General features: G+C 34.7%; 2 protein-coding genes across 2 annotated transcripts; one reads left to right on the forward strand and one right to left on the reverse strand.

Moving 5' to 3' along the window:
- The first annotated feature begins 8,210 nt into the window (after positions 1–8,210).
- Positions 8,211–12,058, forward strand: LOC139847086 (26S proteasome non-ATPase regulatory subunit 11 homolog). The gene is made up of 3 exons (XM_071836691.1): positions 8,211–8,314; positions 9,590–10,600; positions 11,574–12,058. Exons 2-3 carry the CDS (start codon positions 9,597–9,599, stop codon positions 11,833–11,835), a joined length of 1,266 nt encoding a protein of 421 aa, XP_071692792.1. The 5' UTR covers positions 8,211–8,314; positions 9,590–9,596; the 3' UTR covers positions 11,836–12,058.
- Positions 12,059–13,336: 1,278 nt separating this feature from the next.
- LOC139850566 (uncharacterized) lies at positions 13,337–14,797 on the reverse strand. The gene is made up of 5 exons (XM_071840130.1): positions 14,533–14,797; positions 14,330–14,402; positions 13,873–13,924; positions 13,678–13,747; positions 13,337–13,537 (listed from the first exon to the last, which is right to left on the reverse strand). The coding sequence occupies exons 1-5, from the start codon at positions 14,635–14,637 to the stop codon at positions 13,451–13,453; spliced, it is 387 nt and encodes a 128-aa protein (XP_071696231.1). The 5' UTR covers positions 14,638–14,797; the 3' UTR covers positions 13,337–13,450.
- Positions 14,798–23,831: the final 9,034 nt, after the last annotated feature.

Genomic DNA, 23,831 nt, shown 5'->3' on the forward strand with positions numbered 1-23,831 from the left:
CGTGAAACTACATTCTATGGTTGAATTATCGAAATCGAATATGCCCCTTTTTATTAAGTCTGGTAATCTAAGAATTAGGGAACAGACACCCTAATTGACGCGAATCCTAAAGATAGATCTATTGGGCCTAACAAACCCCATCCAAAGTACCGAATGCTTTAGTACTTCGAAATTTATATCATATCCGAAGGGTGTCCCGGAATGATGGGGATATTCTTATATATGCATCTTGTTAATGTCGGTTACCAGGTGTTCACCATATGAATGATTTTTATCTCTATGTATGGGATGTGTATTGAAATATGAAATCTTGTGGTCTATTATTATGATTTGATATATATAGGTTAAACCTATAACTCACCAACATTTTTGTTGACGTTTTAAGCATGTTTATTCTCAGGTGATTATTAAGAGCTTCCGCTGTCGCATACTTAAATAAGGACGAGATTTGGAGTCCATGCTTGTATGATATTGTGTAAAAACTGCATTCAAGAAACTTATTTTGTTGTAACATATTTGTATTGTAAACCATTATGTAATGGTCGTGTGTAAACAGGATATTTTAGATTATCATTATTTGATAATCTACGTAAAGCTTTTTAAACCTTTATTTATGAAATAAAGGTTATGGTTTGTTTTAAAAATGAATGCAGTCTTTGAAAAACGTCTCATATAGAGGTCAAAACCTCGCAACGAAATCAATTAATATGGAACGTTTTTAATCAATAAGAACGGGACATTTCAGTTGGTATCCGAGCGTTGGTCTTAGAGAACCAGAAAATTTGCATTAGTGTGTCTTATCGAGTTTGTTAGGATGCATTAGTGAGTCTGGACTTCGACCGTGTTTTCTTTAAAAATGATTGCTTAACATTTTTGTTGGAAACTATATATTATTAACATGTAAATATTATGTGATATATTAATCTCTTAACGCGTTTGATATTATGTGATAGATGTCTACTTCTAGAACAAGTCCCATTGACTCACCTAATAATAATGAAGAGTCAAATGTAAATTGGAATGATTCGTGGACTGATTCACAAGTTCCCGAAGAGGAACCGGAAGAAGAATCGGAACCGGAAGAAGAATCGGAACCGGATGAAGAAATAGAACCGGTGGGGGAAATAATAAAACGGTTAAGTAAAAGAAAATCCTCAACCAACAGACCAAGGTTAATTATGGTCAATGGTGTTTCCGCCAAGGAAGCAAAATATTGGGAGGATTACCAATTCTCCGATGAATCGGATTCCGACGAGAATTCCGATGATGTTATAGAAATTACCCCAACTGAATTTAAAAAGGCAAAAGAAAATAATAAGGGAAAGGGCATAAAAATAGAGAAATCTAATTCCAACCCCGATGAACTTTATATGTATCGTCAACCCCCGAAGTCCTTAAGTTGTAACAATGACCCGGGAACCTCTAAACCACCAGGTTTTTCTAAACCAATGTGGAAAACGACGGCTCGTATTAGGAAAACATCATATATCCCTAGAAACTTGGCAAAACGAACCAAAACCGAAGAAGAAGAAACAAGCGAGTCGGAATAAGATAGTTGTATTCGTGTGGTGTAATATATGTAATATAGTGTGCTTATGCTTTATGATATATGTAAAAATTGCTTGTATTAATAAGTATTTTTTTTATGAACTAACTCTTGTCTATTTTACAGTATAAAAACACAAAATGGATAGACAACCCAATATTTTAAGAGACCTACCCGGAGACATGATTGATGAAATCTTGTCTAGAGTCGGTCAGAATTCCTCGGCACAACTATTTAAGGCGAGATCAGTTTGTAAGACATTCGAAGAACGTTCCAAGAATGCCTTGGTTTATAAAAGGCTTTCGTTCGAAATATGGGGGATATCACATTGGGAAATCCATAAGTTACAATGTGTTTACTTTGACGCATATATTGCGGGGAACCCAAATGCTATTTTACGCAATGGGTTAAGAAATTATTTTGACTCAATATATCCGAATATTGGACTTCGTGATTTAGAAAAAGTGGCTAACATGCAACATAAAGAAGCATGTTATGCTTACGGATTAGTAATGTTCGCTTCTCACCAAAGTGAGAACAAGAACATCGGGCTACAACTATTAAACAAAACGTTCCCACAAGTGACGGAGTCGGTAATTGGGGTAAGAAATGAGGTTTTTAGATTGTTACGGGACTGTTGGACATTACGTAACCCTCGTCCCTTTGACGACGTTACAACACGCTGTCTTATCAACGGCCATAACGGTTATGTTCCACAAGACCAAGGATGGGAAGTAATCCTAGTAAAACCAGAATGCATGACTTATTTCTGGACGTATGAATTACGTGTCTTTATTGCCTTTGCTGAACGACTTGTGTACTAGCTAGAATTATCTTCACAACCATCTTGTATCAAATTTATTGTGTCCTATATTTCATGCTATATGTAAAATAAGCGGTATTGTAAGTTTGTAAAATATTGTGTAAAAGTTTGAACGCGAAATATTATTATAATCAGTTTTTCATATAGAATTGTAGTAGTTGAATTGTATATTAGCTACTAAGTATGAACTTAACGGGTAGGTACTACCCGAATTTAAACTTATAAAACGCTAATATGAAGAAAAAGCTTTTATAAATGAGTTCATATTATGCTACGAAATACTATTAACTACTCTTAATATTCTGTATGATTAACTTGTTCCATTTGACTATTTTGAAGGAAATGGCACCGACTACTCGACACACCGTGAATATGAATGAAGAGGAATTCCGTACTTTTCTAGCTTCAAACATAGCTGCAGTACAGGTCAAGCTACATACCAACAATAATCTTGGATCTAGCAGTACAGGAAATCGTGTAGGATGCACCTACAAAGAATTCACTGCCTGCAAACCTTTAGAATTTGATGGAACCGAAGGACCGATCGGATTGAAATGGTGGACCGAGAAGGTCGAATCGGTGTTTGCCATAAGTAAGTGTACTGAAGAGGACAAAGTGAAGTACGCTACGCATACCTTCACAGGTTCTGCGTTAACATGGTGGAATACCTATCTAGAGCAAGTGGGACAAGACGATGCGTACGCACTACCGTGGTCAGCATTCAAGCACTTTATGGTAGAAAGTGCAGGTCTCCGATTTGTTGGAATGAAGTGGGGGATGGACAGATTACGGGTCCGGAGATTATACAAGAAACTACCGAGAAGATCATCCAAATTCAACAACGGTTGAAAACCGCCCAAAGTCGACAAAAGAGCTACGCTGACATTAAAAGAAAAGATATAGAATTTGAAATTGGAGAGATGGTCATGCTTAAAGTTTCACCTTGGAAAGGCGTTGTTCGATTTGGTAAACGAGGGAAATTAAATCCAAGGTATATTGGACCATTCAAGATTATTGATCGTGTCGGACCAGTAGCTTACCGACTTGAGTTACCTCAACAACTCGCGGCTGTACATAATACTTTCCACGTCTCGAATTTGAAGAAATGTTTTGCTAAAGAAGATCTCACTATTCCGTTAGATGAAATCCAAATCAACGAAAAACTTCAATTCATCGAAGAACCCGTCGAAATAATGGATCGTGAGGTTAAAAGACTTAAGCAAAACAAGATACCAATTGTTAAGGTTCGATGGAATGCTCGTAGAGGACCCGAGTTCACCTGGGAGCGTGAAGATCAGATGAAGAAGAAATACCCGTATCTATTTCCAGAAGATTCGTCAACACCTTCAACAACTTAAAATTTCGTGACGAAATTTATTTAACGGGTAGGTACTGTAGTGACCCGAACTTTTCCATGTTTATATATATTAATTGAGATTGATATTTACATGATTAAATGTTTCCAACATGTTAAGCAATCAAACTTGTTAAGACTTGATTAATTGAAATATGTTTCATATAGACAATTGACCACCCAAGTTGACCGGTGATTCACGAACGTTAAAACTTGTAAAAACTATATGATGACATATATATGGATATATATATATATATATATATATATAGTTAACATGATACTATGATAAGTAAACATATCATTAAGTATATTAACAATGAACTACATATGTAAAAACAAGACTACTAACTTAATGATTTTTAAACGAGACATATATGTAACGATTATCGTTGTAAAGACATTTAATGTATATATATCATATTAAGAGATATTCATACATCATAATATCATGATAATATAATAATTTAAAATCTCATTTGATATTATAAACATTGGGTTAACAACATTTAACAAGATCGTTAACCTAAAGGTTTCAAAACAACACTTACATGTAAAAACTAACGATGACTTAACGACTCAGTTAAAATGTATATACATGTAGTGTTTTAATATGTATTTATACACTTTTGAAAGACTTCAATACACTTATCAAAATACTTTTACTTAACAAAAATTCTTACAATTACATCCTCGTTCAGTTTCATCAACAATTCTACTCGTATGCACCCGTATTCGTACTCGTACAATACACAGCTTTTAGATGTATGTACTATTGGTATATACACTCCAATGATCAGCTCTTAGCAGCCCATGTGAGTCACCTAACACATGTGGGAACCATCATTTGGCAACTAGCATGAAATATCTCATAAAATTACAAAAATATGAGTAATCATTCATGACTTATTTACATGAAAACAAAATTACATATCCTTTATATCTAATCCATACACCAACGACCAAAAACACCTACAAACACTTTCATTCTTCAATTTTCTTCATCTAATTGATCTCTCTCAAGTTCTATCTTCAAGTTCTAAGTGTTCTTCATAAATTCTACAAGTTCTAGTTACATAAAATCAAGAATACTTTCAAGTTTGCTAGCTCACTTCCAATCTTGTAAGGTGATCATCCAACCTCAAGAAATCTTTGTTTCTTACAGTAGGTTATCATTCTAATACAAGGTAATAATCATATTCAAACTTTGGTTCAATTTCTATAACTATAACAATCTTATTTCAAGTGATGATCTTACTTGAACTTGTTTTCGTGTCATGATTCTGCTTCAAGAACTTCGAGCCATCCAAGGATCCGTTGAAGCTAGATCCATTTTTCTCTTTTCCAGTAGGTTTATCCAAGGAACTTAAGGTAGTAATGATGTTCATAACATCATTCGATTCATACATATAAAGCTATCTTATTCGAAGGTTTAAACTTGTAATCAATAGAACATAGTTTAGTTAATTCTAAACTTGTTCGCAAACAAAAGTTAATCCTTCTAACTTGACTTTTAAAATCAACTAAACACATGTTCTATATCTATATGATATGCTAACTTAATGATTTAAAACCTGGAAACACGAAAAACATCGTAAAACCGGATTTACGCCGTCGTAGTAACACCGCGGGCTGTTTTGAGTTAGTTAATTAAAAACTATGATAAACTTTGATTTAAAAGTTGTTATTCTGAGAAAATGATTTTTATTATGAACATGAAACTATATCCAAAAATTTTGGTTAAACTCAAAGTGGAAGTATGTTTTCTAAAATGGTCATCTAGACGTCGTTCTTTCGACTGAAATGACTACCTTTACAAAAATGACTTGTAACTTATTTTTCCGACTATAAACCTATACTTTTTCTGTTTAGATTCATAAAATAGAGTTCAATATGAAACCATAGCAATTTGATTCACTCAAAACGGATTTAAAATGAAGAAGTTATGGGTAAAACAAGATTGGATAATTTTTCTCATTTTAGCTACGTGAAAATTGGTAACAAATCTATTCCAACCATAACTTAATCAACTTGTATTGTATATTATGTAATCTTGAGATACCATAGACACGTATACAATGTTTCGACCTATCATGTCGACACATCTATATATATTTCGGAACAACCATAGACACTCTATATGTGAATGTTGGAGTTAGCTATACAGGGTTGAGGTTGATTCCAAAATATATATAGTTTGAGTTGTGATCAATACTGAGATACGTATACACTGGGTCGTGGATTGATTCAAGATAATATTTATCGATTTATTTCTGTACATCTAACTGTGGACAACTAGTTGTAGGTTACTAACGAGGACAGCTGACTTAATAAACTTAAAACATCAAAATATATTAAAAGTGTTGTAAATATATTTTGAACATACTTTGATATATATGTATATATTGTTATAGGTTCGTGAATCAACCAGTGGCCAAGTCTTACTTCCCGACGAAGTAAAAATATGTGAAAGTGAGTTATAGTCCCACTTTTAAAATCTAATATTTTTGGGATGAGAATACATGCAGGTTTTATAAATGATTTACAAAATAGACACAGGTACGTGAAACTACATTCTATGGTTGAATTATCGAAATCGAATATGCCCCTTTTTATTAAGTCTGGTAATCTAAGAATTAGGGAACAGACACCCTAATTGACGCGAATCCTAAAGATAGATCTATTGGGCCTAACAAACCCCATCCAAAGTACCGGATGCTTTAGTACTTCGAAATTTATATCATATCCGAAGGGTGTCCCGGAATGATGGGGATATTCTTATATATACAACTTGTTAATGTCGGTTACCAGGTGTTCACCATATGAATGATTTTTATCTCTATGTATGGGATGTGTATTGAAATATGAAATCTTGTGGTCTATTATTATGATTTGATATATATATAGGTTAAACCTATAACTCACCAACATTTTGTTGACGTTTTAAGCATGTTTATTCTCATGTGATTATTAAGAGCTTCCGCTGTCGCATACTTAAATAAGGACGAGATTTGGAGTCCATGCTTGTATGATATTGTGTAAAAACTGCATTCAAGAAACTTATTTTGTTGTAACATATTTGTATTGTAAACCATTATGTAATGGTCGTGTGTAAACAAGATATTTTAGATTATCATTATTTGATAATCTACGTAAAGCTTTTTTTAAAACATTTATCTATGAAATAAAGGTTATGGTTTGTTTTAAAAATGAATGCAGTCTTTGAAAAACGTCTCATATAGAGGTCAAAACCTCGCAACGAAATCAATTAATATGGAACGTTTTTAATCAATAAGAACGGGACATTTCATCTTGGTCGTTATATCTAGAGGCCTTGTTACTAATAATTTCATCCGCACACATTTGACCTGTAAGGACACTACCCGTCGTCACGGTTGTGTAGCGTTATCAAGTAACCACTTGAACCAAAATTGTCATGTCATGCGTAGATACTAGACTACGCTGGAACCATTGTGACGGATGTGAAATCCGTATGCGATTCCATTCTGGTTCCCACAGGCGTACCTCCAATACGCGAGGCGCCAGTTAATGCCGTCTGAAGGCTAGAATATACTTCACACTTCATCCGGGGACAGGTGTAATATAGGAATGGACTTACATTAATAAACACCGAAGTGCGACCATAAGCTGTTACATAACACATCCGATAAGATTGGGAAACGAAATGTGTTTAAATTAATAAGCAACCAAGAAACAAAGTTTGGTGATCAGCCCAACAAAGATTTTATATAAAAAGAAAAATTATATTCTATTCTCTTTCATGAAAAAAATTAAATACTGGTATTTAGATAAATTTGTAACTTCAAATTTCAACCATTAATTTAAATTATCATATCCTAATTGTCCCTCGCGTAACTTAATTATTATAAGAAATAGAGAAAAATGTACATCTCAGTTATTATTATTATTATATTATATTATATTATATATATATACTATGTGTCATGAAACTTTTGGACGTTTCATAGCGTGAAGACGGCACCCACCCCAAATTTACAAACCCGGTCTCTCAACTATCTTCCAAACTTCAATTTTTTTAGGGGGTTGAAACCGTCAAATCATTTTTTTATTAAAAAACTTTAACCAAACTTCACCACAATTTTTATCGAACCGTATTTTCCCGCTCGCTGAGCGTTAAATTTTTTCGGCACTACCGTTCAACTCGGAATAATTTTATGAACACAACGCAATTAACTATACGCGAAACACATACCTTTTTAAAAACGCTAAATGCACCGACATATAAAACAGAGCTTAACACATGTGCCGTTTTCACATCTAAACGCATACCTAACGTAACGCGCGCGCCGATCCGGATCTCGTTTTAACTAACTGACGGACGAAGTTAGAAAATAATTGTCAATAATAAAAAAAGGGTTACTGCTATTATCAAAGTTTGGGGATGAAAATGAAAAAACGTACAAATGCAGGGATGGCTTTTGTGATTTACCTTAAATTGAGAGGAAGTTGCCTTTTCCCCAAGATATCTATTTCTTGTTCTCTCATAAAACTCTAAGTTCTGCTGCAAACACTTCAATCCCCCGATCCCGATTGCCGTCATCTCTCTCAGGTTTCACTTCTATTTTTAAATTTCCTTACACTATTTTTAAATACCAAAATTTATTTATCTGTTTTTAATCGCAGTTTATCAAACAATCTTAATCTTATACTCCGTATAGTTTTGTTTTACTACGATTTAGGGTTTTCATTTGCGTACTTAGTTCTGTTGCTCATTTTTTTCTATAAATTCGTCGAAGCATGTATTTTAAGACTTATTTTTACCGTTCTTTTTAATTTGATATAATGATATTGTCAAATGTTGACCTAGTTATCTCTGTGAGAATTTTAATCGATTATTTTCTATCCTTCCTATCTGTGATTGATTTTGTTGATTTGTTACGTTCAATTGAATTATATAGATGTCATTTTAATAATAATATCTTTTATATGATTCTGAATTTTGTGTTGTTCATTTTTTTTTGTTATAATACCATGGTTGATTATTGATTTAATTCCCAAATTATAAATCTAAACATCACTTTTTTTATGTTGAACTGCCCAGGTGTTTTATGTATGTTTGAAATTTGTTACCTCTTTGAGTTTAAGTCGAAAGTTTCTTATTTTATTAATCGCAACTTGTCATGACATTATGAGAGTTGTTGTGTGATTTGTTTAAATGCTTAGGTTCATAGCCTCGTTATGTATGTGATGTAATGTTTTAGGCTTCTAGGATACGAGTCTGACTGATGCTCTTACAATCTAAACCTTTCTTGTATGAAATATTAGTTTTGCTACGATTTTCATGCTAGACTGTATGCTTTTTTTTCTTTTCTTTTCTTTTCTTTCGAAAACGTGCAATTATGTAACTAGTTTTTACTGCAGGATGTTGTTTGTGTTAAGGAGTATGTATCTAAGTCCCTGTATTAGTTTAGCACTTCATCAACTTGTGATGTTTGAGTAACTTATGGCTTGAAGTATATGTGCTTTGTTGGTTTATATGGTTTAAATATATGTGCTTCTATATGATAGTCACTTAGGTTCGAATCTTGTCTAGGATGAATATTTAGGGGTGGCCAGGGATGGGTTGGAAACAGCCAGGGATCCCCTGCTGGGCTGCGTGCTGCGGGCTGCGTACATCAGAGTATGAGTTCGGATTACTCGCCCTCCTGGGTAGCCCGAACAGGGAAAACCTTCTACCTTTTTACCATATGATAGTCACTCATATCTAGTGTTTCTTTCACGTAGTAAATTTTAAGACAGGCTTCATCACGATTCATCTAATCTTCTAGACTGAAGCTGTTATCTGTTGTGATTATTTATTTATTCATTACTGTATTGCTTTCAGATTCAAGATGTCAACTTCATATCTTCCAGCTACATCTGAGTCACTTGACATGGCTTCAGAAGCCAAAAACCCATCAGAAGCCATCAGCATACTTTACCGTATACTCGAAAACCCTGCAGCTTCTTCCGATGCACTACGGGTCAAAGAACAGTCGATCGCTAAGCTGTCTGATCTTCTCAAAGAAGAAGGTAGAGGGGAAGATCTACGTGGTCTGTTGACCACATTGAGACCCTTCTTTTCAGTGATCCCCAAAGCCAAAACCGCAAAAATTGTTAGGGGAATCATTGACTCTGTTGCAAAGATTCCAAACACCACCGATCTTCAGATATCACTGTGTAAAGAAATGGTTGAGTGGACCCGCGCTGAGAAACGTACATTCTTAAGGCAACGTGTTGAGGCCCGTCTTGCTGCTTTGTTAATGGACAGCAAGGAGTATTCAGAAGCTTTGACCCTGCTCTCGGGTTTGGTCAAAGAAGTCAGAAGATTAGATGACAAATTGCTTCTTGTTGATATCGATTTACTCGAAAGCAAACTGCACTTTTCTTTAAGAAACCTTCCAAAAGCAAAAGCTGCATTAACAGCCGCGCGAACAGCTGCAAATGCAATCTATGTTCCTCCTGCTCAACAGGGTACCATAGATTTACAGAGTGGGATTCTTCATGCCGAGGAGAAAGATTATAAAACTGCCTTCAGTTACTTCTTTGAAGCTTTCGAAGCATTTAATGCACTTGAAGATTCTAGAGCAGTTTACAGTCTTAAATATATGCTGCTATGCAAGATCATGGTGAACCAGGCTGATGATGTTGCGGGAATTATCTCTTCTAAAGCTTTGAAATTTTTAGGACCAGAACTTGATGCAATGAAAGCTGTTGCTGATGCTTATTCAAAGAGGTCATTGAAGCTTTTTGAAACTGCGCTTCAGGATTTCAAGGCTCAGTTAGATGAAGATCCTATTGTCCATAGACACCTTTCTTCTCTCTACGACACACTGTTGGAGCAGAACTTATGCAGGTTTTGTTTTTAATTTCTGTTATTAGAGTTTCTGACTTTTCAAAACGCCGTACGAAAATTATACAGTGCAAACGTAGTGTCATTCTTGTGAAAGTGCCAAATGAAAGAGAAATTAGTTTCAACAAAAATTGCCACTTATGGTCGGTATTTCGTAGAGATGGCAATAATACACCTACACGATAGGAAACCAGAAAAATGATATTTTTGTGCTGGGTTAGGGCCGAGTATACGGGTCTAGGGCTGGGTATGGAGATGGTTTGAGATTTTTATGCGGGTTTGGGTATGGCCGTATGGGGATGGTTTTAGATACAAACTCGATTGCACGGACCGTATACCCGAAAAGGCCCGAATCCATATACCCGACCCGTTTAAATTTCAATAATATATAATATACATATATATTTTATTATGTATGTATACTTCTTGATACTATATATGTATTTTTAAGTAAATGGGGACCCGGATACCCGGGAAACCGTTTACCTGCTAATTAGTTTGTAAATGAAATGGGGACACGTCGGGTATGGGTCCGGGTTTGGGACGGGGTTTTTTTAATTGGGTTCGTGTCCGGGATTACCTATACCCGGTCCGATGCCAATATGCCATCAGTTTTTCGGTAATTTTCGTTTTTGTTCCCTCTGGGTTGTCATAATATTATCTTTTTTGCCGCTAAAGAAGGAAGACATCTAATATGATATCTTAAATTCTGCTTATTGAATGCAATACGTTTAATTGTAACATACTCTGTGCTTTGTGTTTTCTTTTCCCAAAACTGCAATCCTTATGAAGTATAGGAATTTTTGGCGATTTTGTGGAAACAATCGTTAATTTTGCAGCAAAAGGCGTTATTTTCACTCTAGTTGAGCAAAAATTGTACCAACTGATGAATGCCTAACTTTTATCATGTTTCTCTTTATATTTTATAGACACGCATCATATTTACAGAGTTTGTTTCAAAAAACTTATTATGCAGGTTGATTGAACCGTTTTCAAGGGTCGAGATTGCACACATTGCTGGGCTGATTGAGCTGCCGCTGGACCATGTGGAGAAAAAGCTTTCTCAGATGATATTGGACAAAAAGTTTGCTGGAACATTGGATCAGGGTGTGGGGTGTCTCATTATCTTTGATGATCCAAAGACGGATGCAATCTACCCTGCAACTCTTGACACCATTGAAAACATGGGCAAAGTTGTCGATAGCTTGTTCATGAGATCCGCCAAGATAATGGCATAAAGTGTTTGGATTCTATTGTTCATGCACTTTGTTTCTCTTTTGAGTTGCTATTTCGTTCTTTTAGACATCATCATTAGACTGAATGAAGACTGAATTTCGAAACAGATGACATGATCTGATAGAATGTTCTGTTAATCTTTAGACTGTTTGATGCGTGTTTGAGTGGCTCAATGACAGTCTTTAGGGATGTCATTAGAAAATTTCTTTTTTAAACCTGGGACCATCACTTGTGTTTATGGACCACTTAAAGTATTTTGAAATCAAATCATGATTCAATGTTAGTAGTACACACATTGCGTCTGTTATGAACCCAAATCTTACAGTTGCAAGCCATGTAACAAGACTCAGAACAGTAACTAAAAAGTAGATATGAGACCATTTTAATCTAAAATTCGAATTAGAATTAGATGAATCTACTAAATTAAAAATCAAATAATAACAATTTCTGAAATAGATGAAACGATCAACATGGATGATAAAGATAATATTTAACACCAAAATCACTATATAGGTAAGATGAATTTTTTTGGAGTTGGTATGGGCTGCTTTCATTGTCAAGCAGAGCTTGAATGCCCTAAGACGTTTCGGCGCGAATGCTACCTTATGCCTTAGAGCCGCTACCCGCTTTGTGGAAACTCATTGCAAATACAAGCGCGAGTTCTAGCTCAATTCGTGTTATGAATTTGCACCTCTTGCAATAGTGGTATTAGTTTTGTTCCCTTGTCGGAGGTATTCGGTGGTGTATTTTACATGCACTTTCCATAGAAAATACAGTTTTTGGGAGTGTCGATCTATATCTTTTGAACCACTACATTTCACTTCTAATGAGTATCCATTCACAGCATGCACGAACCCCAATTCACGAAACCAGCAAACTTGTTCGGTCGACCGAAAACTACTAACCACCTTTTTTTTAGATTTTACATGCTTCATTTATCAAGGTATAGTAATTGGTTTCACATGCGGATGGTGATATTGTTTATCTTGACAAATACAGAGAGTATATTTGCAGTCATCATAGTGTATTTTTTATAATTCAGAGTAAGCTCAAGTTTTTCGGTTCTTTTTTTAATAGAAGTAATACTTGTCTCATAACATAACTATATACACTTACAATGATCGTAATTGGACAGATGTTTATATATGTTTGCCCTCGATCATCTTGAGATTGGTATTGTCAAGTATATTATCCCTTAATCCAATTTATATTGTAATCGTGTAATTGACATACTTATATATTTACATGTAATGTAATGTTCGATTTGTTTAGTTTGGTATTAATGTTGTTAAATCATATCAATGGTTGATGGTTGATAGTGTTGGGGTTCATTTTGATGTATGTTTGTACGGCAACTGGATCATAGAATCTATGCATCACTTGTAACTCAAGGTCTCAACCGTTCTGGATAGTTTAATTTTTATTTATGTTTTTTTTCGCAAAAAAATTGTACACATCAAGTATAAAACTATAATAGATCATATGAACATAAATACTAGCAAAATCCATGTACCTTATAAAGTTTCTATATAGAATCCTACCTCATGTACCAAAGAAAGTCATAGAACACATCTAATAAAACTTAATAAGAACATATAGACAAAAACTAAGTTGCATTCAAGATTCATCTTTTGTAAAATAACTTTGTGGCAAACTGAATTCTTCAACTTGGTTCAAAATCCCAGTTTCCTCATCATCCGGCTTCTGCATTTCAACCAAAGAAATAAAAACTTAGAACTGTAACATAAGTTCATCATCACACAACTTGAAAACAAAATTTGGATCCTTCAAAAATGACCCATTCAAAAGAAAAACGTCTCAATTTGATGAAGAAAATATGATACCAGCATTTCCAAGTTGTAGAAACGGTCGAGCATCTGCAGGACATCAGACGCAGAAAAATACCTATTGAAGCTGCAGCAGCAGCAGCCATACAATAAAACCATTCATAGATTATGCGCTGATGGAGGTATTGATAACAATTCGACAAAAATATACAACTGAAATACATTAGTATAAATGATTCGTGAAAAGCGAACCTTCTCCGCATGTATTCTGTTAGACCGTAAAGAACAAAATGACGGTGCATTCCTAACAAAAGAAATAAGTATTACAACATCATAAGCTTTATCAAATAAAAAAATAAGTCTATTAATTTGTCCATTAGTTATTATTGTGCCAAAACAGACACCATATCATTAAAATACAAGAAACCAGATCTTAACAAAAGATAATGCATAAATAATTTGCCTCTAATCACAGGTGATTGTTGTGATGCATTTCATCAAGCTTTTTAAAGCTCAATGTATTAGTAGGACTAATCATACTAATTGATGGTAGAACAAACATCTATGAACACAAGAATAAGACGCATTGTAAAATAAATAAATAAAACCCCGAAAAAAAATAAATTTAAATCAGCCAAATTTTGTCCAGTAAAGTTATAGAGTTTTATTCAAGAACTAAACCAAGTATAAGAAAGTTGAGTCCTTTTACCTTGTAATTTAACAGGTGGATAAATTTCTAGAGCTTCTAACAATTTAAGCTCCAAATCAACCTGAGATTGCTCCTAAAATACAAAACCATACATTTTCTAATTAATTAAATTAAAATTATGAATTTCAGAATTTAAATTAAAAACCTCCAATTAATATTAATATATTATGTTAAATATAGATACAAACATATGTACGTATAACCTTTCTGAGGGAAGAAGCGGAAGAATTGGGGGCTTTACAAGGAGAATGAACTGACAATCCATCTTGTTCTTCTTCGCTTTTCTTATTATTATTATTATTATTCATATTTCAATCAATTGATTTATAATTTTTTTTTTTTTTTGTAGAAATCGAAGAAAGCAAGCCGACGATCATACAATTAGGTTTAAGGATGAGGTGAATCAGATCATCATCATGTTCTTCTTCTTCAATTTACGTTTTTCATCACTGTAAGAAGAAACCCTAAAAAAAAAATTAATTGGGCCAAATGGGCTGCGACCTAGTAGGCTAGTATAGTAGTATTAGTTTTTTCAAACTTATGTCAGGCCCAATTGTGAGTTTAGTTCCGTTAGTGTTAACTAGTGTGCTGGTCCCCGCGCTTTGCTGCGGAGTTTTCAGAATTACGATAGCTGATAGTTCTTTTGTTATATATTTGTTCAAATATACAAATCACATTCCGTTGTTAGTTATTCTTTCTTCGTTGTACTAATCGTCTATCGTACAAACTCTATTGTATTATATATTTTTAACTTCATCCCGGAATTTGGATCCAAATGTATGAGAGGGCATATTTGTAATTTTACTATTTATCCATGCATTTGGTGTTAACATGTAGGTGAAAGCAAAGACTCGACTACTTTCCTTTTTATTATATAAAATGACATAAGTACCCTTGATAATATTATGAAAGGACAATTTAATTCAAAGGGAATAGTAGCCATAGAGAGTAAACAAGTATGGGTAATGACTACTTTCTTTTTCACTATATAAAATGACATAAGTAGCTTTGATAATATTATGAAAGGACAATTTAATAATAGTAGCAATAGAGACTAAGCCAATTTGTGTAATAGTATATTTAGTTAATAATAATTAGGGTTTATTAGAGTTAAAAAAAGTAATTTTTTAATTGATTTAAAGAAGTGTTTTTTTTTCTCTATTTGTTGTCACTTACGAACAAAATCAAAAAAGATTATATTGTTATAATTTAGTAGTTTATAACTACTTGTAATACCTATTTTGAAGAAATATGAAAGAAGAAAGAAGATAGTAGATTCTTATTCAAGAATGGTGTACCTACTGGTTACAATCGATAACATACTTATAGTACAATAATTCACTGTGCAGTTGGGTGGAACAGTAATATCCGTGATTCACCAAATATATTGATTCACCAAATTTTACTTTATCAAAAGTGTCGGCCACTACACCATGACACTTGACTTATAACACTCCCCCTTGGACGACAATTTTGTTTCACTAGAGATCAACTACAAGTTACTGCCTCGTTAAAAACCTTGCTAAAGAAAAACCCAGTGGGATAAAAACTTTAGCCAAGGGAAAAAGAGTGCAGCATAGAGTTGACTCCCCCTCAAGTAGACATCGCTAAGTCGTTACATCTTTTGATCTTGCCTCATGCCAATATTGTGAACATGTGTTTTTTGATATATCCTTCTTTCATTTGTGCTATGCAAGCTGCATTATCTTCATAGATAGTTGTTGAATTTTTATCGCGTTCTAGTCCACAAGAATCAATAATGAGTTGTGTCATTGATCTTAACCAAAAACATTCTCGAGTGGCTTCATGTAATGCAATCACTTCGGCATAATTTGATGATGTTGCAACAAGTGTTTGTTTTTTAGAACGCCATGATTTTGTGGTACCTCCATTTAGTAATACATATCGAGTTTGAGATTTATCTTTATGAGGATTTGATGAATGACCTGCATATACATAATCAACCAAATCTTGTTTTGAAGCGTTAGAATAAAATAATTTTAAATTGGCAGTTCCTCAAGGGTATCCAAATATGTGTTTGATCCCGTTCCATTGTCATTTGGTAGAAGTTGAGCTGAATCTTGCCAACAAATTAGCTGTAAGAAAAATGTCAGGTCTTGTACAATTTATAAGATACATAAGAACCTCAATTGCACTAAAATATGGAACTTCCGATCTGTTAAGATTTTCATGATCTTCGCAGGGATGAAATAGATCAGTGTCAATATTGAGTGATCTAACAACAATAAGTTTGTCTTTAAAAAATGTTTTAAAATCTTTTCGGTATAAATTGTTTGATGTACAAGTAAACCATTAGGCATATGCTCAATATGCAATCCAAGGTAATACTTGGTTTTTTCAAGATCTTTCATTTCAAAATAATTCTTTAGAAGTTGAATGATTTCATAGATCTCTTTATTTGTTCATATGATTTTAAGAACATTGACATAAATAACTACGATATATATCCGATCATTATTTTTCATAACAAAAACACATGTGCAAATAAGTTTATATGTATACACTTTTCTTATCAAGTAATCACTTAATCAGTTATACCACATACGTCCCGATTGTATATACCCATATAAAAAAAAAATCTTTGTGATTTAATAGAATACATTCCCTTGGGTTTTGCATTAGATGCTTGTGATACCTTAAACCCTTCAGGTATATTCATGTATATCACTATCAAGTGATCCATACAGATAAGTAGTTACAACATCCATGAGATGCATTTAAGTAACTACCAGGTTGATTAAGTATCTAATAAGTAATTGTATCTATTATAGGAGGATAAGTTTTCCTCATAATTCATTTCCAGTCTTTGTGGAAAATCTTGAGTTACAAGTCTAGTTTTGCCTTGTAACTTCACTTGCACATTTCGTTTTCGGATAAAAATTCATTTGTATCTCATACGTTTCACATCTTTAAAAGTGATAACGATCGACCCAAAAACTTTTCTTTTATTGAGCGATTCTAATTCAGCTCGTATTGCTCCTTTCCATTGAGCTCAATCATATCTATTTTGATATTCAATGACAGATTTTGGTTCTAGATCATCATCTTTATTCATGATGTCATTGTAATATTATATGAAAATATCTCATCAAGATTTTTCATTTCATTTCGGTTCCATAATATTGCATAATTTATCGCAATTTATGTATTTACATTTATCAATATCCTCTGCAGAAGGAATATGTGATGACCCGAAAAATTTCGACTAATTTAAACCAATTCTCTATACGATTTATTATTTTGGCACGTTAAACAAAGTCTGTTAGATTGAGTCTCAAAATTTTAGAACTGTTTCATATATACAATTACCTTTGACTACTCTCAACGATTCATGAACAATTATATGTATGTATATATATATATATATATGTACAAGTAAAAATGACTTTCCTACAGTAAAACCCTAGTTGCTACAGTAAAAATTACTTTGTTACAGTAAAACACTATTTGATACAGTAAAACACTATTTGCTACAGTGAAAACCGTATTTTGCTACGACTTGCTACAGTGATTTGCTACAGTAAACACTATTTGCTACAGTAAACACTATTTGCTACAGTAAAACACTATTTGATACAGTAAACACTATTTGCTACAGTAAACACTATTTGATGTCGACGAACTAGCAAACAAAAACGGAAAAGGCGGCCATGCGATCGCATGGCAAAAACACTGAAAACTCATGCGATCGCATGAGCTACAGTAAATCGAAAAGTAATATAAATACGCAGTTTGTTCGACGAACTCTTTCAAATTAAACTCTCAATATTTATATTTATATTATAATTATAATTTTAAATTTAAGTTTAATAATAATAAGGTATATACGAGGGTGTTTTAATTCGGGTTTCAAACCGCTTTAAGCTAAGGAAATATTAGGTATTATTCGGGGTATTGTTCTTGAATCCAAGGCCAACCATACAGTCATCTACCATCATTACGTCTACGCAATTTGCCTACAATATTGAATCGCAATATTGAACTGTGAGTTATAGTCTCCCTTTTTAAATACTTTAAATATTTTTGGGCTGAGAATATATGCAATTTATTTTAAACGCGATAAGACACAAGTACATACTAAATTCTACACTGAGTTAAACCGAAAATCCCTTAGCTTTGGTAACTAGTAGCTGCCAGTACATAGGATATGGACTGGTGGGCGCGAATAATTGTATATGGATCCATAGGGCTTGACATCCCCGTCCGAGCTAGAGCGCTAGCCTTTTAACGGACGTATGTTATTTGAGTTTAAGACACGTTGGTTTGCGCGTATTAAAACGAATGGGGTAATTATCACTATAGCGTTAAGTTTAGTTACCAGGGTGCTCTGTTACGTAGAATCTATTGATAAACTTTTGATGAAATCTTGTGGTCTATCTTTATATATGTTTATGACTCGAGCAATTAAACCTATAACTCACCAACATTCGTGTTGACTTTTTAGCATGTTTTATTCTCAGGTCCTTAGAATGCTTCCGCTGTGATGTGCTTGTTGCCTGCATGGAGTCTCTCATGCTTTGTACAAAGTTTATTGCATTCAAAATAAAACTGCATTGTGTAATAAATAATTGGACTGTGAAGTCAACCTGTAAATTAAAGACTTATGTATTTTGGGGTTTTGCTTATACCTAAGCACTCGCCCACATGTTTATAACTTTTTATGTTTAGAAAGTCACTTATTTTAATGAATGCAATATTTTATCTAAACGTATCATATAGAGGTCAAAACCTCACTGTGGAATCAATGATTAACGTGCTGCGTCAATAGCGATTTTGACGGGTCGTTACAGTTGGTATCCGAGCTTAAGGTCATAGGGAACCAGAAATTACATTAGTGTGTTTAACTGGTAATTGTTAGGATGCATTAGTGAGTCTGGACTATGACCATATCTGTTGTTACTGATTTTTGCTTATTATTTGGTCAAAAACATTATATGTGATATATTTATATGCTAACGTAATTGTTGTTTCAATTATGTGATAGATGACTTCCTCTAATCCTATCATTTTGTACGACTCGGAATCGGACACTGAATCTATTCTATCCACAACTGAAAAGGGCGTTCCAATACCTATTAAAGAAGAAATTGTGTTAGCCGGAGAATCTCAACTCCCGGTAAACCCAGAGGAGGTTCCAGCTCCACCCAGCTTTAGTTTTCCGGAGCCACAGTATCGTTGGCATGGACCCATGATCCCTGGAGTAAACGAGGATCGTCCATTTCTAAACAAATATGGACATTGGTCCAGATATACCGCCGACGGGCGGGTTGTGCCGATTACGCCTGGCAGATTTCGGTTCATGACCACCGGTACATATTCTTGCAGTTCGTCATCATATTCTCCTACACATGACTCAGACAGTTCGTCATCAGACGAGATCAGTAAGGAGGAGGATTTCGCTAATGAAATAAAAGAGATCACTAAGGAGAAATTCCAACTTGCTATAGATAATAAAAACAACCACAATAATAAAATGTCCTTAATTATTAAAAAAGAACAGGACCATTCGATCCGTAACCACCCTTATTGTATAAAACCCACTGAGGCAACGGGTACCTCAAAACCCCAACTAAAATAAAATACACTGCCAGAATGTCTGTCGGACCATGTGCACACAAACAATTGGCAGAGAGAACCAAATGGGAAGAAGTTTCTGATAGTTCTGAATGAACGACCTCGCAACCATAAATCTTCCATGCGCTATTTTATTGCTTATGTGTGCTACTCTATCTTGTTATGTAAAATAAGCATATGTAAAATATCAGTATTGTATGGTATTGTATTATTTTGGTTTATTAATAATAAATGCATGGAATGATTATTTGTATTATTACTACTTCTTATTATTATTATTACATAATAATGTAGTAACTCGCTATAATTTTCATAGTGGAATATTATTAGGATTTTAGTGGTTAATTCCTTGTACTAGCTATTATGTATGAACTTAACGGGTAGGTAATACCCTAGAAATAATTATAAAATGCTAATAAGAAGAAAAGGCTTTTATAATAATCGGTTCATATTATTAATATGCTACGATTAACTATTGACAACTCATTTTTCCTATAATATTCTATATGATTAAATTATATCTGTTGTGTTTATTGAAGAAACATGTCTCAAATGTCGGATGCTGAGTTTGAGCAACTAATCGAGAAACGTGTGAATGAAAGAATTGCTGCAACCGAAGCAGCAAAAGCAACAACCGAAGCAGCAGCTAAAGCAGCAGCCGTAAACACAAATTCACGAAACGGATGCTCATACAAAACTTTTCAAGGATGCAAACCACAGACGTTTAGTGGAACTGAGGGACCAGTCGGTCTAACCCGATGGTTTGAAAAGATGGAGTCCGTTTTCAAAATTAGTAATTGTGCGAACGGAGACAAGTCAAAGTATGCTTCGTGCACGTTGCAAGATGGTGCACTTACTTGGTGGAACAATTATGCTAAAGCAGAAGGAATAGATACGGCATATGATATCTCTTGGGAAGAACTGAAAAAGATGCTAATCGAGGAGTACTGTCCTCGAAACGAGATCAGAAAAATGGAATCTGAGTTACGTAATCTGAAGGTTATCGGCGCGAATCTCAATAACTATGAAAAGCGTTTCATGGAACTAGCCTTGTTGTGTCCCGAATTGGTGCCAAATGAGAAACGAAAGATAGAAATGTATATTGACGGTTTATCGATCAATATCAAAGGAAATGTTACATCGTCCAAACCGAATACGGTGCAGGAAGCCATGACAATGGCACACCAACTCATGGACCAGATCACAGAGAGTTCGATTAAGGCACCAATTACCGAAGTCAAGACAACTGAAGGAAAGAGGAAATGGGAAGACTATAAGGGCAAAAGTACTCACCTGAAGAAACAAGAAACTTTTAAAGGTAAACAAGATGGGGCAACTGCAAGTCCAAACTATAAGGGACCTCATCCGTTCTGCAAAAGGTGTTACACACATCATGCAGGCTATTGCCAAGTGGTCTGTGATAAGTGCAACAAGAAAGGACATGTGGCGAAAGATTGTTATGCCACCGTTTCTGAAGTAAAGACAAAATTGACCGATGTCAAGAAATGTTATGGATGCGGGAAGTCTGGTCACTTTATAAATCAATGCCCTGATAAGGAGAAGAACAAAGAACCCGCACGTGGGAGGGCATTTAATGTTAGTGCCAGTAAAGCACGTGAGGATCCTAATCTTGTCACGGGTACGTTTACCGTTAATAATCAACTAGCTTCTATTATGTTTGATACGGGTGCTGATAGAAGTTATATGTGTAAAGACTTTAGTTTTAAACTAAAATGTGCATCATTACCTCTAGACGATAAATATACTATTGAATTAGCTAATGGTAAACTGATAAAAGCCGATAAAATTTGCCATGGTTGCGAAATGAATCTCGCTGGTGAAACCTTCAAAATCGATTTGATACCCGTAGAATTAGGAAGTTTTGACGTAATCGTTGGCATGGACTGGATGTCCAAAACAAGAGCGGAAGTTGTTTGCGCTGAGAAAGCAATCCGCATCCCTCGTAAGGATGAAATGTCATTAATGATTTATGGGGAGAAGAGCAACTCAAAGCTGAACTTTATCAGCTGTATGAAGGCCCAGAAACTTATAAGAAAAGGTTGTTATGCTATTCTGGCACACGTAAAGAAGATCGATACTGAAGAAAGAAGCATTAATGACATGCCGGTTGTAAGAGAATATCCCGGAGTATTTCCAGAAGAATTACCGGGGCTACCTCCACACAGGTGTGTAGAATTTCAGATTGATCTCATACCAGGAGCTGCACCTGTAGCCCGATCTCCATATAGACTTGCACCTTCAGAAATGCAAGAATTACAAGACCAGTTGCAAGAATTATCGGACCATGGATTTATTCGTCCTAGTTTTTCACCTTGGGGTGCTCCTATTCTGTTCGTCAAGAAGAAGGATGGATCTATGAGAATGTGCATAGATTACCGAGAATTAAACAAATTAACGATCAAGAATCGGTACCCGTTACCGAGGATTGATGATTTGTTTGATCAATTGCAAGGATCAAGTGTTTATTCTAAGATTGATCTACGCTCCGGATATCATCAACTGAGAGTGAAGGAAGAAGATGTTCCTAAAACCGCGTTCAGAACCCGTTACGGTCACTATGAGTTTCTAGTCATGCCTTTTGGATTAACTAATGCTCCAGCAGTATTCATGGATCTAATGAATCGCATCTGTAGACCGTATTTAGACAAATTTGTCATTGTTTTTATCGACGACATATTGATTTACTCGAAGAACAAGGAAGAACATGAGCAACACTTAAGACTGGTACTGGAGATACTCAAGAAAGAAGAATTGTACGCAAAATTTTCGAAGTGTGATTTCTGGTTACAAGAAGTACAATTTTTGGGCCATGTTGTCAGTAAACATGGAATTAAAGTTGACCCCGCCAAGATCGAAGCCATTAGTAAATGGGAAACCCCGAAGACTCCAACACAAATTCGCCAATTCTTAGGTCTTGCTGGTTACTACCGAAGATTCATTCAAGATTTCTCTAGAATCGCCAAACCCTTAACTTCATTGACTCAAAAGGGAAAGAAGTATGATTGGTCCACGGAACAGGAATCCTCATTCCAGTTACTAAAGAAGAAGTTAACGTCTGCACCCATTTTGTCATTACCGGAAGGAAATGATGATTTCGTGATCTATTGTGATGCTTCGCGCCAAGGTTTAGGATGTGTATTAATGCAACGCACAAAAGTTATCGCATATGCCTCACGACAACTAAAAATTCATGAAAAGAACTATACAACGCACGATTTGGAACTTGGAGCAGTAGTTTTTGCACTCAAAATATGGAGACACTATCTATATGGCACCAAGTGTACAGTGTACACCGACCATAAGAGTCTTCAACATATTTTTGATCAAAAACAACTCAATATGAGGCAACGTCGCTGGGTAGAGTTGTTAAACGATTACGATTGTGAAATCCGTTACCACCCCGGAAAGGCTAATGTTGTAGCTGATGCCCTAAGTCGAAAAGAAAGAGTAAAACCTCTTAGGGTCCGAGCTTTGAATATTACAATTCGTACTGATCTCACAAAGCAAATTCAAGCAGCACAGTTAGAAACTTTAAAAGAAGAAAACGAAAAAGGTGAAATGAGCAAAGGGTTAGAAAAACAACTTGAAGTAAAAGCCGATGGAACCCTGTATTTTGCTGGTAGGATATGGGTACCAAGACATGGTAACCTAAGGCAACTAGTACTAGATGAAGCACACAAAACGAGGTACTCAATTCACCCAGGAAATGGGAAAACGTACCACGATCTCAAGAAGTTCTATTGGTGGCCTAATATGAAGACAGAAATTGCTACTTATGTAAGCAAATGTTTGACGTGTGCAAAGGTTAAAGCTGAGCACCAAAAGCCGTCAGGATTACTGCAACAACCAGAAATTCCACATTGGAAATGGGAAAGAATAACCATGG

This window comes from Rutidosis leptorrhynchoides, chromosome 5 (genome assembly GCF_046630445.1).
Source record: "Rutidosis leptorrhynchoides isolate AG116_Rl617_1_P2 chromosome 5, CSIRO_AGI_Rlap_v1, whole genome shotgun sequence".
Taxonomy (NCBI): Eukaryota; Viridiplantae; Streptophyta; class Magnoliopsida; order Asterales; family Asteraceae; genus Rutidosis; species Rutidosis leptorrhynchoides.

Excerpts from the sequence above, each read along its gene's own strand:
- LOC139850566 (XM_071840130.1), bottom strand. The coding sequence starts at position 14,637 with ATGAATAATAATAATAATAATAAGAAAAGCGAAGAAGAACAAGATGGA. Across the intron at positions 13,925-14,329 it reads TCCACCTGTTAAATTACAAG|GAATGCACCGTCATTTTGTT; the intron begins GTAAAAGGACTC and ends TTCTTTTGTTAG. Across the intron at positions 13,538-13,677 it reads TCTACAACTTGGAAATGCTG|AAGCCGGATGATGAGGAAAC; the intron begins GTATCATATTTT and ends GTTGAAATGCAG.
- LOC139847086 (XM_071836691.1), top strand. The coding sequence starts at position 9,597 with ATGTCAACTTCATATCTTCCAGCTACATCTGAGTCACTTGACATGGCT. Across the intron at positions 10,601-11,573 it reads TTGGAGCAGAACTTATGCAG|GTTGATTGAACCGTTTTCAA; the intron begins GTTTTGTTTTTA and ends CTTATTATGCAG.